Source organism: Apteryx mantelli, chromosome 13, assembly GCF_036417845.1.
Source record: "Apteryx mantelli isolate bAptMan1 chromosome 13, bAptMan1.hap1, whole genome shotgun sequence".
Taxonomy (NCBI): Eukaryota; Metazoa; Chordata; class Aves; order Apterygiformes; family Apterygidae; genus Apteryx; species Apteryx mantelli.
The window spans coordinates 11978491-11998863 of record NC_089990.1 but is presented as its reverse complement, the minus strand read 5'-3'; the positions used below and the strand labels follow the sequence as shown (position 1 = coordinate 11998863).

Here is a 20373-nt window from a genome sequence, read left to right as displayed (position 1 = left end):
AACCATTATTCCTATCTTTATATTGCCCTCCCTCCTGAAATAGTGTGACTAATTTCCAGTTAGGAAGGCATAAATATTTAACTATTGATGTAAAGATGAGAAGTTTATTATTTCTGCATTTTATCATTACATAGTAAAATATCAAATTAAACAGAGACAAATATTTCATTTATTAATTGTCTGTGCTTTTTTCTGGTTTGTCATGTTTCTTCCTAGCTAGGAAGCAACTTGTTTTAATTAATATTTATGTGTGACCAAATCAGCAAAAGAAATGAGGAGAATGGGTGTAGGTAGCTAATTTTGACAAGTGTTTTTGAATGTTAGCATATCTTTATTAATTTTTTTTGATAGTTTGTATCAAACTTTCTATAAATATAATGTTTTGACTTGCTTAAGTATACTTTAATGGGGTGCTTTGGTGTTATAACTTCAATCGGCTAACATGGTCCCTCTCCTAATATGGGCATATAAAACCCACTGAAGTATGTTTTTAATTTGTGTATACATGAAGATACTGCCAGTTTGAACTCCAAGGCAATTGAAGATCTAGTCCATACCTTTTTTTGTTTTTATCAGGCTTCTTTGTTCATATTGCGTTTTCTTTACTTTTCCTGAATCTCTTTAAGTTTCCCACAATTTTTTCCCATTTTTTGTTATTAGTTATTTGAGAGAAAGGCCATTTTCTGGCTGTTGTCTACAGAAGGCTGTTTTGCTGAAAAAGTTTAGTTGCTGCAGGCAATAGTTCCTCTTCACTGGTGTTGGAAGGGGAGAGAAAATTTTGTGCCATACTTTAGTAGCCATCAGCATTTCTATATGTGTAATTAGAAGGGATGAACGACCCAGTGATAAAAAAAACAACAAACATGTTTTACACTGCCACCGCTGTCTTTGACACTGAGCACCTGCTATTATTATTGTGAGATTTGTTTTGGCTGAAGAACCCTACTGTAGATACAGTCTTACTTTGCAAAGTACCTAATAAAAGGGGGACTTCTTGTATGGTGCTTTAGCGCTATAATCAGGATCATAATTTGGGAATTTTAAAAACTATTATATTTACTATCTTTTTATTTCTTTTTCTCTGGTCTTTTTTAAAGGGAAAGAATTGATAGTTTTGGAAAGGATGCTTAGATCCCTAAATAAATACCACATCTCCGCTTTTATCTTTTTTAAAAGTATCTTTCTGGAAATAATTGGTTTATTCTCCTTAATTCAATGGGCATTAAATATTCTGACATATTCCCAGATATCTTCAGTATCCTGTTTGCTATGAAATAAAGTTTGATTTTGCTGTCATTAAGACTTTTCAAAAAGTTTAGAAATTATATTCAGATTTCAGATGACATCTTATTGTATAATTATCAACAGATTACTTCACCTAAGTTGTGACAGACATATTTTTTAAGTATGACTGACTGATGGACAGATTGGGAATTGCTGAATTAATGGGCACATTTCAAAGCTTTGGCAGGGCTAAGCAGTAATTACATCTGCTGAACCACTTGATAAGTTTTTGGAAGTAGCCCAGTAAAGCCATCACTGGATTTCTTCAGTTTTAATATCTAATCCTACACACTTTTATGGCTTTCTTGTAGGGCACAATCCAGAAGTTGATACAGCCGAGTAAATGCAGCTAAACAAATCAATGCATTAAAGCTTCAAATGCATTGCGAATCTTGCATTCAGTTTTTCAGATGGATGTCATTCTTTTGGGGACTGATTTATCCAACATTTAATCATGATCTAAACAAACAAATCTGATTCCTATTTTAAAATCAGAAAATTTAAGCAATTTAGGTGTAATAAGGAACCACAGAAAGCAGCCAGGCTTGCATGATCTCCATAAATAGCATCTTCTATTGCCTCTGTTGGGGACAGAATATTGGGCTAAATGGATCGTAAGCATGACCCAGAACAGTCTTATGTTCTTCTGACAAGAAAGTGACAGTTTACCAGGAATCAGATTAATTTGATTAGGCCAGTGTGGGTTTCAGTGCTGGAAAAAGTAGTATCTGCAGAGAATGCTAATTTTGCTCTAGTTTCAGTCAGTAGTGACATTTTCAGAGGATTTAGGTAGATGGAGGTCTATGGAGCATCTCTTGGTTCAGACTAAACAATTATTTATTGATCCGTGAATCTAGCCAAAAGCTGACTGCTATGTAGATTTCTATTTTTGGTCGTGATTATGGAAAAGCTTCTTTTAAGGCAGGGAATACATAATATATTGATCTTTCTGAATTTCTTATTATTGGCAAGTTGGATTTCAAACTGGATATAGACTAAAAATGATGCTTACCACACTGGCATATGTTCTTTTCCTGTTGGTGAATGAAAACCATATTTCTGTAATGAGACTGTTTAAGCTATCAGCTACCTTTGATATCATGAAGATTATTATATACTGTTGAGACATATATGGGCTCTACTGGGCTTCTCATTGGTGTTGAGATCTGACATTCCATAGGATACTGTTGAAAACCTGTTCTTCTGCCTGATCTTCTCTTCCTGGGACATTCAAATTCTGATACCATGAAGAGAGTTGACGAGAAGTTGTTGATTGAAGTGTTTTCAACATATAGAGGATATTCTGTGAGGCCCAAAACTGTGACTGTTTGTCTTTCCCAACATCAAGATGAGATTAGGATATTGGTAAGAGCAAATTGTCTGGGACACCTGAAAATGCTGGGTCTCTGAATGCTGGCAGATAGGCCAAAAGTGTTAATTGAGTGCATCAGGTATGCATTGCACTTGCTGTGGCTAAATTTTGATCATATGTCCAGAATTTGTGATGGATTTGTCAGATTATTTGGTGTCTTGCCCAAAGTAACACAGATGTGGTGGGTATGCATAGAGGCAGGTAGAAAGTGAGCAGGAAGAAGGCTCGGCCACTTTATAATCAGCATTTAAATTTGGTATCTGGGTTAGGTCTCCAGTTGTTCTGAGATGGCCAGATAGCACTGATGAGCAATGCTACTTTTTCTGGCAAGGTTTTGACAGGAGGCTTTGAATCCTTCCAACAGAATCTAATCTTACTTCCTTGACCAATTCCTTGTTCTTTTCTTAAACTTAATTATTGCAAAATGCATGGAAAATCCTTTCTATCCATCAGATCACAAATAAAGGATATCAGTGCTTTGAGGGCTAAATACCTGTGTATACCTTTATGTAGGGTTGGTAACTGCTGAAATCCAGTAAGGCACTGCATATGATAAAGCCTAACATGGTGTTTCATTAAAATATGAACACTGCTTCATGAGGCTAAATGGGGATGCAGATAAGTGATTGCAATATTGCAGTAATTTTGTATTATTGAAATTATGTATTCAGGAGACCAGATTTAGAATTTTAACACATCTGGAAAAGGATAAAAAGTGCATACAAGAATCACATCCTGCTTCTATGTTGGGCACTGCTCACCAGTGTAAACATCCAATAAAATTGGTGGACAAGTTTTTTTAGGGATGGTGGGGATCTAGATAGTCCCCAAAATTTCATAGGACTTCAGTGTGTGAGGGACACTGATAAAAGAATTTAGTGGTGATAAATACTTTGGAATTATCAGTGCTGAAATAGGAATGTGCTGAATACTTTCTTTGCAGCTGATGTTATGCTTAATATGCCCAATGGCATGAAAAATGTGTTTAAAAATAGTTTTAGAATAAAATTGGACAGTAAAGATGGTATTGCTTTTAACAATTTGAGTTCAATTTTTCAGAAGTGTATCACAACAAAAAATAAAATGACAGACACAGATTGAAACAGTGTGGTTGTTCAATTCAAAGGTACCTCTGACAGAGTGGATTTCATTTAGGTAGACCATACAGTTTTAAAGCTGATAAAATGAATTTGAAACCAAATGAAAAGAAACTGTCACCAAATTGAACTTTGATTACTTTCTGGAGATCTTTCAATACATAAAACTAAGACGCTAATTTAATCTTCAGAAATATATCTTCACCAAAAAAGTTTTTCAGATTTGTCTTGATGAACATGAATTCACAGAGAGGCTGACCATTAAAAAAACATTTAGCTTTAATAGTATGTTTTAAAATTACCAAAGCTAAAGATGTGTGAGGAGCAGCATTTTCAGAAAAATGAGGCCAAGCTTATCACTTTCATTTTCTTCAGCTAAACAAAATGAAACTTAAACAGAGGCTCTTTACTTGTATACCTGAACGTGATTGTAAATAACCTTGCAAGTGTATCGTAGAGCTGTGAGTGCAGTGTGTATCATCAGCAGAATGTATATGTATTGCTTAGTCTGATTTCCCATATTTGTTTGTGCTACCTGTGATTTAATTCCATCTACATCTGAACTCATCTGAATTCCCTGTACAAAGGACAGTAACAGTGACACACAGAATGTGGCTGTAAAATGGTATTACAGGAATGCTTACTTCTCACAGCATTGTAATTTAGAAGTGAATAGACTGGGGTTTGTTGCATTAGTTTTACTTTTGCTTAGCTGAACATAAGTGTAATTCATGCACTGATAAATCAGTTCTTTTAGATAACCTGTTAAGACTGCTAAATGCCAGGCCTTAATTATTAAATATATTGTAAATAACTCTTTCTTACCAAATCCATTTAGCTTCACTCTTCCTCTGTGCCCTTTGAAGCCTGCCCGACATTTCTTTGTACATGGGCACATACAATGCAGACAATCCGAAGGCCTTTTTCATCCATATGGTGCATTTAGTTGCAAATCTGAAAGTAATAATAAGGATTGTGCAGCACACCTTTCCTGTGTGGCAGTGTAGGTGAAGCAGGTCAGACTTTTTTTCTCTGCTTCTACAGGGTAGCCACACATTCTTTAAGATGGCTGCACAGCTAATATCGCTGCCTTTTTCTCCCGGCTTTAGAGTTGCTATGTTTAAGGAAACTGCAGTCCCTGCGCTTTCTTCTGTGTGGGGGCCTGAGACTGGGACAAGCTTCGACAGCTCTTGAAGACGGAGTTCTTGTCTCTCTTGCCCTTTTTAGTGCTGAGTACAATCTGTTCTAGGACAAGATCGACTAGAATGCAAACAAGATAAGGAAGAATTACCTTTTTGTCCTTTAGTTTTATCTGTTGGAGAGAAGGTCATATGGGTAGTGGGTGATAGTGTTAAATGTAAAGCTTTTCATAAAGTATGTAAGTGATGTATTGGCATTTTGACATATCAACATACTTCTGAGGACTTTAAAAATATTCTAATGACACTTACAAATCAACCTATTAATGTTTTTAAATGAAATCCTCTTTCTCATTTAAAATAAGTAAAAAGTTTTATTTCCCTTCATGCACAAAGACAACCTAAGTCGCAATGCTGTTTTCTGTTGTCTGATTTTCCTTTCAGTGTTGTGTGTTGGCTTTCTTTTTCATATATTTTTCCCTCTCTTCCCTCTTGCTTCATACATACCCTAAGAGACATTGCTTGAAGTCCTTCTTTCTCTATACAGTAATATGGATCATTGTTTAATTTTAGACTCCTTATGTACTGTCTTATAAACAATGAGAGCTTTCATGAGCTTAATAGGGACAAAGAAATCAGTTTTTCCCAGTGTAAGATTTTTCAAATACCAAACTTTTTGAATATAATGAGAGAAAAAAATCCAACTTTCCTGCCTCATATAAATTTATTTCCCTATCACAGGTTGCATGTTTCATGTCATAAAGTTTCATTTTTACTTTCACCTGTAAGCTTATGGTACCAAAGACAGGATGTAGTATCAAGTTTACTTGGTATTGTGAAAAGTGACACCTTTACCTTATTGATGATACATATTTGCACAAAAAATGACAACAAAAGTCTGCTGAAAAATTGTAGCCAGACCTCAATTTCAAATATTAAAGATGATTTACTTTTTATTTGCATCTTATAGACTTTTATTGACTTCTAATTGTTACAGTAACAAAGAATTTGAAAATACAAATTGACATATGTATTTGCTGATATCAGTGCTCACAATTGGGTTATTAAGCAAGAAAATGTATATGCACAAAAATGAATGAAAAATTTTGAAAGATGCATGATACTAAAAGAATTTAATATATTGTCAACAGTTTGCATTTTACATGTTTTGCTTATAATGTGAGTATAGTTCTGGCTTACTGTTAATTTATTTGTAATTTTTTCATACTATATGGAAATAAGAACTACAGGGAAGGATACAAGTTTTCTTTTAAAGCTGTTGTCTTTAGCTGTGCAAAGGAAGTTCTGTTCTGCTCCTCACTGTGGGCAGGATGAATTGAACGTATCTGTTGGATACAGCGCAAGAGTAGGACCCATGATACCTGACTCTCTTGAGGTTTGACCATTAGTCCTCAAGCTCTACAAGGCTTCATAATTCTGCACCTCAACTTTCCCCCTTGTAAGTTAGAGATAATTAATCTTACTACGCTTATAAAACACTTCACTATTGAGCAGTGCTAGGTAAGAGGTAGTTCTAATTATTATTTTATTTTTCAGTGATTTGCCCACTATGCAGATGCATGACATAGTCTTCAGTATACCTTGTAGATAACACAGTATACGCAGTACAGCTTGTGTGATACATTTCATTTAACGTGCACTTTTGTTATACGTGGATGCTCTCAGAAGTATCTTTTTTTTCTTTCTCTAAGGAGAAGTGATAGGGAACAGGAATGGACTGTAGAGATAAGTGTGTTGCAATTTATTCTTATGTTGCTGACACTGAATACAAGAACAGATTTATGGGTGGAATTTGCAGGGCAAAAAGTTATTATTGTCTGCATTTGTAAGGAAAACTAGTCCAGCGATTTGGACTATAAGATATAACTTAGATTCAGTTTCCTGTTCCATTGCAGGTTTCCTGTATGACCTTAGGCAAGTCAGTTTTCTTAACAGTGCAATTCTCAATCTGTAAAATAGGAATATTAGTACTTTCTCTAGAACATACAGCAGTTGTGAAACTGAGTGCAGAAAGCTGGTAGGGCACTCTGATATTACAGCTTAGGGGCCACACAAATTTGATAGATAAATCAGTGAGGTTTTTGGAAAGCCATGAGAAATGTCTAGAAATAAATATATGAGTAACTTGTAATGAGTAAATAGGAGTTTAGCCTTTATGTGCCTGGGACTGGAAGATTGTTGGAGAGGACCACAGGGTGAGTGAAACTTTCTGATGAGGAGTGTGTTTTTTTCTCTTCCTTCAAAGATCTCTGTGACAAACCTTGTGCAGTTTTCATGGCTGCTGCCCGAATATGTGAAGTTACCTCACATACAAAATCTGCTTCTAAGCAAAATATTTATGCCATGGCATATGTGATGCATATTTTCCAGAAAAGAATGGTTTAAAATGTAAATGTTAAATTCAAATTCACTGAAAAAGCATCTGAAGAAAAATAAAAGTCATTTGGAAAGATTGGATACCAAACGTTTCCTCAGCAAATTGTTATTTTATCATAGGTTTAACTTAAGAAATATATTACCAAATAATAATACCTGTATTTCACAATAGTCATAGTGAATAACTTGAATATTAAGTATCAGTCAAATGTTGAAAGAGTAGTATACAGTATATTAAATTTATAATAAAAGTGTTGGCACAAACTTAGCCACAGTAGTGCTTCTAATTGCCACGCTATGCCATGTTATATTGTATCATATGGCATAATTCAGTGTATCTTTCTTTGTCAATGTATTACTCATCATTTTACAAATTACAAATCTTTTATAGGAAGGTAACTCATACTTGGACATAGTGCTGAAATGATGGAGTGATTTCCTTTTCTCTCAGTCATTGATCTTTCAAACTTTTGCATTTAGCAGTATTAATCATGTTTGTTAGCTAAGTGTTGTCATAAAGAATGTTGAATGTTTCTGCTACTTTCATCTTCAATTAAAATGTTTTTTGCTTGCTGCCTCTATCTGCTGCATCACAGTAACCTATTACTTCTTCTAATTGAAATTCTTGTTCATAAATTCAAAACAGTGTCAATACTGCAGTTACACATTTTCATAACAATCTGCAATCTAATTTAAAATGTGTGACATACCTGAGAAAAGGAGTGTATCTAGAACACCTTTTTGCTCCAGAAATTTTTTTAAGGTTGTTTGCTTTGCAGACCAGGTCTAATGTCAGAATTCACTATCATGGTCTACTTAACTGCTGTTTAAAAGGAACTTGTTTTTATTCATGTGTATATATTTAATACTAACTAAAACTATAATCTATGAAATTGTTGCAGAAAACAGTCTCTTCAGAAGACCAGATAGATATTCTAGACCAAACACATTAGCGCTTAGTTGTTTCTCTTTAGACACTAATTACTGTGCATAATAGATATCTGAATTCTAAATTTAAATTCCTGAAAAATAATAATTTCCAGGCCCTGTCGTGGAGTTTTACCTAATGCCTGGCTTGTTTAACATACCGAAGTGAAGGTTTTCACTTTGAACAGCACCAGGACCAAACTGAGCAGAGAAGCAAAAGCTACTTAAGCTCAAAGATAACATAACAGAAGAATAAATTGTTATAACCTGTTCATGTAGTAATGTTAAGTTGGCAGTTAGGAGAGCTCTAAACTTTGGAGGAGTGAATACTGGAGCAGCCTTCCAGCAGGATTAACAGAGGTAAGAAATGTGAGTAGCTCTGAGATGGAAGCTGCCTAGTTTGTGGAAGGGACTGTATGGCTTGATTGCCTGTGATAGCATGAGACTGCGGCTCAGAAACTCAAAGGTTCCCTTTCTGCCGTACTTAATCATGACTGATGTTTACTTGGATCATTTTATCCTTAAACATTCAACTTTTTCTGTTTCCAGAAACTATTGTTATGAAGGTAGGTGATGCTGAAAGTTTCTAATCATACTTTTTGCCTGATTTTAACTTTTTTTCAGGTGTAGGTTTCAGGTGCTTTTTTGTGCTGGGTTCTTAGCTTTGTTAAAGAGTATTAGCTTGTTGCTAACCAAGCAAAATGTCTTTAAGAAAGGAATATGCCATTTACAATCCCTTCACACCCTGTTTTGCAGGTGGGAGTGAATCATCCTGGGATAAAGAGAAACTTCAGTCTCCCATTACAACAGGATCACAGCACAGCATTGGCCATCCCACACTGTCAGGGCAATCAAGCCTTGGAAGTGCCCATCCACTCAGTCCTCTCCAGCAGAATCACCTGCTCACCAACAGTATGTACCATGTGGAAGAAAACATTACATGGAGATGCTTAGGCTTTTTGGTTATGGAGGATAAAAGAGCTCTGATGAGTTTTAGTTGCTAACTGAGAAATGAAGAGTTATACTGTAAAGTGCTGGAAAAAGTTAAAGCCCCATGCCTCAGAAGAGCTCTAATGTTGTGGATCCAGGCATGGAGACCAAGAAATGTGCACATCCATTAGAGTATGGCTTCAAGCAGAGGTTAATCAGGCCACAGTGTGTCTGTGGAAGTGTCCCAGTGCAGGCCTGAGCACTCAGAAAGGGCAGCTGGGTGGCAGGAGGATCTTGGCCCTCCCACAGACCCTGCTTGGGAGCCAGGCTTGCAGTCCGTCCTTTCAATCCTGCCGGAGGGAGGGGATATGAACGGGATGTGAGGTCAGTCCTCCCCCAGTGTATTGTGCTTGTGCATCATGTCCAAGCAGTCCTGGGGATACACCAGTTCCCTTTGAATGGCCACCCATTCCTGCAGTAGGGACTGCCAGTCCCCAGTCCACATTCCCATGGCCTGGATGGAAGGACAAAAACATACAATTCCTTAAAATTTTAACTGGTAGAGAAAATTCCCTTACAGATGAAAATGCTGACTACCAAATAAATATAGGCAAATAAAGAGCAAAATGGCTAGTTAAAAGCAAGTGGAAACAATCCCTGTGCTTTATTTTGCCTTGTATCTGCCAGCTGTATGCGAAGCCATCTGCTGCCCCCAGCAACTGGAACAGAAATGACACACTTAAAGTTTGGATGTCCCTTCAAACCCATCTTCCCTTCCTTTGGAAAGTGAGAGAGGGAGTCAGGAGTTCCCTCTCTCAGTACCCAAAGGGGGAAAGAAGGGAAAGTTATTCCAAAAAAGATGTTCAGGATACTACAAAAATGAATTAATACTTAAAAATTAGTGAGGAGTAAAATTAATTCTAAAAGATGATGGTGGATGAAGAATGAAAAAAGTCACACTGTTTTTGAATCCATGTTATTTGTTTAAAAGTTCTTCATCCTTGAAGTTTTGGAAGTTGTTTTTTGGTGTTAGTTTTACCAGATGATGACACTTCTGGCTCCTCTATAAAGTTTTAGGGGCAGATACTTTCTTGCTACCTATGCAGGGCCCCAGACTTGAAGAAATCAGGGCTATTGGAATGACTCCTACAATATGTGTTTGCGTTGTTCATGGGAAGGTAGGGGCCTGAGCATTTCTGGCATCTGTTTAAGAGCCAGTGATTAACAGTCACCTGCTTATAAGACTCATATTCACTGTAGTTTGTTCTTTGATTTTTATATTCTTACATAATTTGGTATCGGTACATGTCTTACATATAGGGGTATTGTGTTCTCTGTTGTTCAAGAAAACTTTCAGGATATTTTCCAGTAGATTTTGTACTAGGCAAATGTCTATAGGCTATTAAAGGGTTTATTGAATGTCAGACATTATGTCCGATGATTTGCAAGTGTAAGATATATTTTCTTCATAGTCCTCTGAAATGTTTGACGGATTGTGTCTTAAAACTGGTGATGTGCTGTTAAATTCTGTTTGTAGTTTGCATTTAGTTTGCATGTCAATTGGACTTTAAGTAGACATACAACTCCGTGTGGACAGATGGTGTCTGGGAGTTTTGGAACTCTATGGAGTATGAGGAGGGATTATTGGGCTGTGCAGGGAGCTATGCAGGGGAACAAAGGCTCTTGTATGTAAGCGCCGAAGAGGAGTGTTAGTGTGGTTTAAAGGGAAGGGAGAGGTATGTGGGCTTTGTTTATTACCTATCATAATTTATATTGGCATCATCCTATAAGCAAAATAAGACATCACAGTAGTTGATTGTAATATACTCAAGCTAAACAGAAGTAGTGTGGAAGCTCAGAGTATATTCAATCATGCCTTTTGTGGTGGCCGCAATGGTGCTTTTTATATCTGTTTAATCAATAAATTATATTGGAATAAAAAAAACTGTATCAGTCAATGATATTTTTTGTCGGTTCTATCATATAGAAAAATGGTGACTGACTCTCCGATTTATAGTGATTAAGATAGAGCCAAAAGTAAAAAAAAAAAAAATTTTAGAAATAATTAATGTGCATAGCACATAGTTATGACTGGCTATATAATTATGCTATTTACCACTTGCACCTCAGGTTTGTGGTGAGAATTTCTAATCTAAATTTCATTTAGAAGAATTACAAGGCATTTTGACTGGCAGAATGAGTTCTGTTTTTGCTGAAAAAATAATTTTGGATGCCCAAAGGTAGATATCTTCAAGTAGACTCTCTAAAGAATTCTTAAATGCAAACACCTGAAGTGGTTTCTATGTGGATTGGTTTATTTGTCTTGCTTTGTATTGTAGTCATTAGTAAATATGACAAGTTATACACGTGCTGGAATCCGATTCTCGCTAACAGTAACAGCACCATTCTGGCAATGTCAGGATCTGCATGCGGGTGCAAATGCAGTTCATATATTCTTAAATTGATTTATATACATAGTAAGTGACAATTTGAGGTGGTGTTTTTGGAAATGAAAATCTAATCTGGAATTGTGAGTTCTCATTCCATATTCCAATTCACAGACTGTATGATATGACGCTAGTACTGTATAATCCAATCCACAGCTTCCTATGTTCAAGGAATAGTCAAAATACAAAAATCAAATTTCAGAATCTAGTGTCATATTGCTGTGTGTGTGAATTAATAATGGTAAAAGCACTTAGTAAGAGTATATTGGCAAATAAAATTATTAATTAATATTCTTTTGATCTTTTTGAAAATATCTTCACAAATATCTGCATGCTTTGTGATTTTTATTTTAAAGCTACTGATATAGAGATCACTGAACTTGTGCACTGTTGTATATTTGTTTTGTTAATATTGTTTGTTACTTTACAGCTGTATGTTTTTTCACCAATATAAGCTATATAGCCTTTTCTGGAATGCAAAGGCAGTTATTCCCTATATAACTTTTAAATTATTAACACATAATAATGATGAGTTTGGAAGTCAATGTGGTCTCTAAAAATTTAGGAGTTGGATTTTAAAATGAGGGATTGACACATTTAACCTGCCTGTGCTCTCTTTTAGGGATAGATCTGCCGTTTATGATGATGCCGCACCCTCTGCTTCCCGTCAGCCTACCTCCCGCTTCGGTCGCAATGGCAATGAATCAGATGAACCACCTCAATACGATAGCTAACATGGCTGCAGCAGCCCAAATGCACAGTCCTCTTTCCAGGGCAGGCGCCTCTGTTATAAAGGTAAGAGTGGACTTACATGAAACTTAGAAAAAAATATTCTTTTGTGGCTAAGAAAAACCTTCACGGTGATCTTTTGGGGAACATACAAGGCTATGGGCTTATACTCCTTTTAGCACACCTAGTCTGCTGTTTCTGTTTGAGCAGATAAGAGCATATAAGAACAGTCAAGTTAAAGAAGTAAGATGCTCTGCTATATCTACAAATGTGTAATTTAATTAAAAACATATTAACACTCACTAGATGCAAGGGGAATAAGCAGTTCTAAATCTGTTAAAGATCAAAAGCTATTCTAAAATGCTGTTTAAAATCAAACTTTAATGTTATACTTAAAAGAAAATGCTATAGAAGATACCAGGAACTCTAGTGCGGTACCCTTCTAGAATAGGATAATAGCTGAGAAAATCATTAAAAGTACCTTATTGATTATAGTATGCAGTAGCCATGCCTACATTTCTTTCTGGATGGATAAAATGTGTTTAGACTTTCAAAAGGCTTCTGATATTCCCTTGCTAATACTTTGCTAAGAAAATTTCGTACCTTTGTTGAGAGCTGAAGTCCTGTCACATACTTAAAACATGTTGAGACAAGAAATTTTTGAAGTGGAAAGAGATTAGGGATACTGCATGTAAAGGATGGATACTGTGGGATTCTCTAAAGCACTATCTGCCCTATTGTTTTGAGCAAAAATTAAAAGTTTTATCAATCTAACTTATGTGTGTATATCCACACCACCTGCATGTTTCTTGTTGGCAAAACAGAATTTTGTCACCGTTGTAAGATAATTATTTTAGTTCATTTTCCTGTATGTTTTTAAATATAGGAGTTCTATGTAAATGGAACTATCTGGGAAAGTACATGTCTTTTTATTTTGACTTTGTTCATATACACTAATTCATCCCTATCATTCTGGAATTCAAAAGTTCTGAGTTGTTTTATTCCCATGACTTTCATTGATTTGCGGAACTGAATCTCTTCTATCTTTATTATAAAACATCTTAATGGTAAAATATCTTTATTTTATCATAGGGAAAGTTACTGATGCACAGCTTAATATTGCAGAGAGATTGTGAGAATAAATTAGTCAGGATTACATTGTACTTTTTATTGTTGCAACCTGCCACAGCAGAAAAATTTGTTTCTACACCAAGCAGGGAAAGAAGATAATAGTTCACAACCATGTATTTATTATTCATACTCCTGTTTACTAATATCAACATATTTTCAAGGAAGCAAGCAAATCTGTTTCATCCAGTTACAGTAGCACAAAATAAAATATCTCTTTGTTGCTGAGGTTCTAGAGGTCTTCAGATCTTCAGTTTTCTTGTGATCATTTTCCTGGCCCTGAGCATCTCCAAACTTGCCTCCTGTCGATTTTCTTTTTTACTGATAGTCTGCTTCCAAATCAGGGCAAATGTTGTTCTTAATACTTTGATTTTGTTTACATATTGTTGTTATTTGATTCTGGGAGGTTGGTAAAAGCAGCTTTTTGAGTTTTTTTTCCCAGTTAGTGACTATTTAGGGTATAAGTCTTTAAAAACTTCTCATCAGTGTGTCTGCACAGTTGTTGAATAGGTGGTGGAAACATCTGGTGTCTCTGATGTCTAACTGCCCAACGGTTAATACAAGACACAGAATTGTTAGAAATTAATTGAGGTTCCATTAGTTTCATTTAGTAACCTTTTCTTTAGCTGCTCCAGAGACCTCTTGAGAAAACCGTAACTTAAATACAAGATAAGAATATTTGTAGCGGCAAATAACTTCATAACATTCGATTATAATTTAAGTGCTATCAGTATGTCTAAATGAAGATTAAATATATACTTGTAAATCATGCTAGTTGTTTGTAATATATCTTAGAGTTTTTGCAAGCAGTTACATTTAAAGCATGCTCTTTGGCAGGCTCTTGCTGATGTTAGTTAAGCTTTTTCCAGCACCTGCAATAGAGCGTATGTAATATCTCCACAGCAACAGTAGGTTTTGCCAACATTCTAGTGGGAATTATGATCTAGAGGAAAATACAGCAGTAGCTAATGCGACAGAGGTGCAGCATGCATCCAGTGCTCTATTACTCTCACCTGGCAAGTGATGCTGTATCTTTCTCTTATTTGTTCTGAGTGCTGAAACTGTATATTAATTTTATTATAGTGTGAGGCTTCTTTTGTCCTTTCCTTCCCATATGTACAATCATCTAATTCTGAATGACTATCAATTAAAATGAAATCCTTGTACAAAAGGAAACATGTAAAACTGTTGCTGCTGTTGTTATCCATCAACAATATGATTTTTGTTATATGACAACAGTATTTAAGTTCATGTGATAAGTACAAAAAAAGACTGTTTTAGATATAGTGTAATTATGACATTATGAGGTTACTTAAAATGGGAAAAATGAATTGAATATATTGAGTGTTTATCTATTTCCATACTCTGATGACTAAAATACCACTTGGCCTGTTTTCTGTAGGTGTGAGAATTGGCTGCTTTATAAAAGTTTTCAGTGAAGTCATTATGCTTTTTATATCACGTTTGCCATTTAGAAGTAAGCTGTTCTACCAAAATATGCATGATCAGCAAAGTTAACATTTAGTGCTCCAGAAAGAAATGTCATAACTATGAAATTTGATTCCTTCTTGACAAGAACGCTATAAATTAGACAGTCACAATGGTCAGGCTCACAAAACCTTGTTAGCCATCCATAATATAATCTAATGTGATTATAGCAGCACCCAGTAGCAGTGCTGTAGCTAGGGCTGTGACAGTGTCCCTGTTATAAATCCATCTTTTCAGGGATTTACTGTCATCTAGAAAAGCTTGCGCCGTATGAAACTTGGCTCAAATGGTTCTGAAGAATCTGTGTAACTGAGGGTGTAGTATGACAAAAAAAATTGACATCGGTGATGACTGAAGCACCCTCTCTCCTCTCCCTCTTGTGTCTAATTTCCTCTTCTTTTTTTCCAGAGCTATTCTTCTCCTGGATCAATTCTCTACTCTAGTTAATGGCCTAGGTGTATAAATGCTTTGCCAGCCTAGTATTGAGGACTAGTCTGGGGTGGAACTTAGCTGAAGTAGCACTTGAGTTGAAAAGTAGTGAATAAATGTAACAGTTTACTGTCATTCAGTATTGTTTAAGTGCTCCTGCAACTCAAAAAATCTACTTAATGACATTATTTTCACTTTAGAAGCCAAGTTTGGATAGGCCCTTTATACAGAAGAGAAAACACTTTTCACTGAAGTTTATAGAATAGCTCAACTCCAGAGAGTAGTTATTACGTAATGTTAAGATTTTTATTTTACAGTGGACCTATAATAAACAAATGCATGTGATTTTTAATATGCACTGACAGCATACAGTTTATCATAAAGGAGCTGTTATGATTTATGCTGAGAACACAAATTGAATAGAATGCTGAAAACATGCCTAAATCTTACAGATCATTTAAATTAAATTAGTTCCAAAGGAGTTGAGACTTCACAGCGTATATACATGCACGGCAAATATACAGAGTGTCACAGCAAAAATGAGAATAGCTCTTCTGTTCATTGACAGCACTTTTGAACCTTGTTATGGGATCATGGCTTATATAACAATTCACTATCCATAGTGGAAGGAGGCCTATAACTGGGCCACTGGGGATGCCCTCAAACTATATATGATAAAGACATCAGGAGTACTAAGGTAGTTTCATCAAAATGTATGCCTAAAATCTCAGTTTGTACAGATTAAGCCAGAGGGGGCTTATATGACTAAAGAACATATTAGCTTACAGAATTTCAGCCAAAAGAAAAGAGAAAAAAAGATGCTAAACAGAGATGCATTCAGCAAAACAGACTGGGGAAGGAGGCTAACCAGGAACACCTTTAAATTACCTATTTTACAGCTTTCATCTTCTCTACTCTTAACATTACAGCCATTAGGTAACATATGGCAAGGAGGGGAGAGATTAAAGCCTTGGAAAGGAGAAGTGCAGGAGGTCTTCCTGGAGTGGTCGAATGGGGGTTGTGAAAGTATGATGAGGGCTGACAAGAGCCCGGTCTCTGAGGCTGTCCTTAGAAGGGAGTGTGACGCCGGTCCGAGCCCCAGGAGCTTGGAGTAGCTGTGGGGAGAGTGAGAGCAGGAGACTGGCATGAGACAGCCTGAGGGAGGAAGAGCGTCAGGGGCTGGCATTTCTCAGGGACTGAAATGGAAACCCATGGTGGATTTGACTTGTCTCTGAATAATTAGTCATTGCTTGGAGACATACTGGCATGTTCTTGCCTCTTCCTGCTAGGGCTAGGGCTGGGCTAGACCTCGGAAAAGGAGAAATCCAAAGTGTATTCCCAGAGTGATGTCAAATAGGGTTGTGAAAATGTCATGAAGGCTGGCAAGAGTCAAGTCTCTGGAGCTGTTCCTAGGGGAACTGCGATGTGTGTCCAGAGCAGATATTCTAGCGAGCTGTCGGGAGCAAATGAGGGAAGGAAGCTGGTGTAGGAAAAAGCATGGGGACTGAAGAGCCAAGGCCTGGTATGGCTCATCTCCAAAGTGACACTCACTGCTTGGGTACCTGCTGGCCTGCACTTGACTTCCATTGTGTCTTGCTAGGGTTCGGGCTCAGGTTCAGGCCTGAAAAAGAAGAAATGCATAAGCATTCCGATATTTGGAGTTCAGTGGGGGTTGTGACAGCACAATGTGGGCTGGCGAGAGCCAAGGTTCTGTGGTTGTGTCTGTGTGGGTCTTTGCGTATTCACTGAAAGGCCACGTCCTCCAATGTCCTTTGAAATAGGTTGGTGGGACAGACTATGATTAGGATGGGCTTGAATGACCTGTTGGAGGGAACTGAATCTATACCAGAGGCCTTAATCTGCTCCCTTCTGGCTCAGGTAACAAAAGAATATGGAGCCTGGAGTATGAGTTAAAATTCTATTCTAAATTCTAAATTTCACTCAAGCCTCAAAAGTGGAAACTTTAAGTGAAATGAAATGTTTTATTTTGGTAGGGAAATTGATTTTTTTTATTTTGCCTCAACTCCAAGCAATTTCCTTGTGAAATTTTTTGGTCTACTAATAAACAGAACAAAACATTATTTCTGTTGTATGATCTAGACGTAGGGATTTTTGAATCTCCTTTGCTTTGTGTTCTGTTCTTCTGATTTTGTGGGATTGTTAAGGCATTTGTAAAGGATGTATATGACATGATTTTAAATTCCCTAAGGAGAATACAGATGGGCTGTGTAATTATTGCTGAGAGGTGCTATTTTCAGTGTGCTGTACAACTCACATTCATAATATTTACCTGACAGCCAGAAAAATGTAGCCATCTCAGAATACTCTGAAACAATTCTTCTCAGTATGAAAACATTTCTAGTTACAGAATTTATAATGTATTTAATTTTATATCACTATATCCATTCAATTCTTTCTGAATTGTTTTCAGGACATTATAAGATTTTAAAAATAAAACTTTTTTAAAAATTATGACATTCTTCTCCTGTATAGGCTCTCCCATTTTATAGCATGTATTCATTGTTGACAGCTTGTTGGTGAAATGAGTACTAGAATGCATTAGAGGGATGATATTTGAGACAAAGTAGTTTAAGTTTGCTTCTTAGAAGGCTAATTTTTGTGGCTGTGTCTGTAGCGAAGAAGGAGTAATTGTGCAGTTCTGTATCTTTCTATTCACTGATACAGAGGAACTACTTTGTTTGGAGATACTCAAGTCCCTACGAGTTGGATTAGATACTCTTTTATCTCCTTTCCCGTTAAGGGAGGCATTTCCCTCGCCCTGTGATGACAAGCGTGCTTATTATCACTGAGAACTACTAGTTGCTAGTTTAAAGAATAAGCAGTGAATACTTAGTTTAAACTTGAAAGTAGAAAAAATACAGTAAGATGTGAGTACATCTCTTTTCCCCCCCCCCCCCGCAAAACTGGCAAGAGGATATTGTTAGGCCAAACACATACTAGCTTTTAGTTCTGGCTCAGATCTTTTTAGTATTGGCTTAGTCATTTGCATTTGTACTTAATAACTAATATAGCTATAACATAGATTACATACAGCATTATCATCATTAGTCCTGGGAGTGCATTCAGTAGCAGCACGAGATGAAACACTTTATTGGATGGGTACAGGTATAAAGTTCCACTTTAAGAGCCTGTCTAATTTTATACTTCCACATTCAAAATAAAATGTAAAGGTAAAATCTTAATTTAATATGCCAATGAAGGTTCGTATAGTTTTCCCAGTTATTGCTAATTTAAGAAGTGGTGAAGAAGGAGGCTCTTGTTTGGCTGTTTACCAATACCATCTGATTAGCTGCGGTTTTCTGTTTGGCTGAGCAGCTGGCAATTAATGAATTGATAGGAAGTAGTCACAAGGTAATGGAATTAGCAAGTGAACATCTGGTATTAAAAATTAGTAAACATAGAAGAGTTTTTATGATTTCTTAAATTTGGTGGGAAAATAAATGCCAGTTGTCTACAGCTGAAATGACTATATGTACACAATGAAAAAAATTGCATTTCAAATGGAAAAATATATATTTTAAGTGAATGAATCCCCAATACATTGCAAAAGATGAATAGGATCCAGCTGGCTTTTAGACATACAGATCCTATCTTAGTTTTTACACCAGCTGTTTCTCTTGTTTATCTCCAATTCTTACAGCAATTGGAGATATAACTAGTTCAGAAGACCAGCAAGTCTTCCATCCTCTTTGCATGTGCCCATTTGCAGACTGAGATAACTCAAGATATAAACCTGGCCACTGTTCACTTGCTTAGAAATAGTAAACTATCCTCTACCACCATATTTCTCGTGGTACACTGTCCAGCATCACCTGAGATTTAGCACAGCTTCTGCTTACTGTGTTAGGATTGTTCTTTTTCTCTGAGAAGCCTAAAGGCAAATTATTTATTGCATTCAGCAATAATGCATTAGTAAAAGGACTGTAAACTTTAGAATACTATTAAAAGGGTATTTGTTCTTAAAACTAAAATAGTGGTATTATCAACTAAGGTCAATTGGAAAGAAATATGTGTCTTAGTATTAAATAAAGAAAAATGTTAGCAATTCTATTCTTTGGTAACTAAAATAGCATTAACATTTCTTATTATTCTCTCATATTCACTGAGGGTGGAATTCAGCCAGGCAGGCAGAAGCAGTGGTAGCTCTTCACAGCCACAAAGTTGTGGTAGTTTTGCAGAGGAGGTGAGGAGTCCTGCAGCAAGTCTAGAGGCTGACTCTGCTCTTGGCTGCACAGCGTAGACCCCTCCTGAGAAAGGAAGCTCTGTGTGGTTTCCAGATTTTTTAGGGGTCTTGGATGTTCAACTTAACAGTGTAGTCCATTTGGGAAATTTGAATGGTGCTTTGGCAAGCACTGGGAGATGGAAGTGTGACAAGATACATGTTCCAGTGGGGAAGTAGTGAGCAAATTAGTGTCAGAAAATTTATGCTACTAGAGTCTATGAACTCCATGTTTTTCCAGTAATGTCATCAGCTCTGATTTTTTTTCGTAATAGTTGAAAACTCTGATCTGGACCTAAAGAAGAAAGAATCCCCGTTTTTCCTTCCTCACAGTTTCATTAGCAAGGTCTGTTCAATTCCAAGCTTTCTTGCCACTGTAGAGCCCTGTAGAGTACAGAAGAAGCACCTCAATTAAATATGAAATATCAAGATAAATGTCTGAATAAAATATCCAGGACTCAGACAAACTTTCAAAACCTGCTTGTCAGCAGTGAAATGCCATTAAATCCTCTAGGAACTCATTAATAGATTAACATTTGGGAGAGTAATTACAGCTACATTAGAACTAAGAATAAAAACAAATAAAGGAAAATCCAGCAACATCATTTCTCTATACTCTTGACACAAAATGAAGATCAATACTATAAAAAATCAGAGAAAAGGAATTAAGGTCAAGATGATTATGTCAAAAATAGGTAAGCTGTTCATATATATTTCTAATAAAACTATTGTGGATGCAACTGTTATGTACTGTTTCATATTATTT

General features: G+C 36.2%; 1 protein-coding gene across 3 annotated transcripts in view; it reads left to right on the top strand.

Annotated features, from left to right (window-relative positions):
- Positions 1-20373, top strand: part of DACH2 (dachshund family transcription factor 2) — a 336855-nt gene that overhangs the window by 251290 nt on the left and 65192 nt on the right. For all 3 annotated transcript variants that reach the window (XM_013946280.2, XM_067304137.1, XM_067304136.1), the window contains exons 4-5: positions 8973-9128; positions 12216-12388. In XM_013946280.2, coding sequence (XP_013801734.2) covers positions 8973-9128; positions 12216-12388 — 329 coding nt within the window. The remainder of the gene's footprint in view (positions 1-8972; positions 9129-12215; positions 12389-20373) is intronic.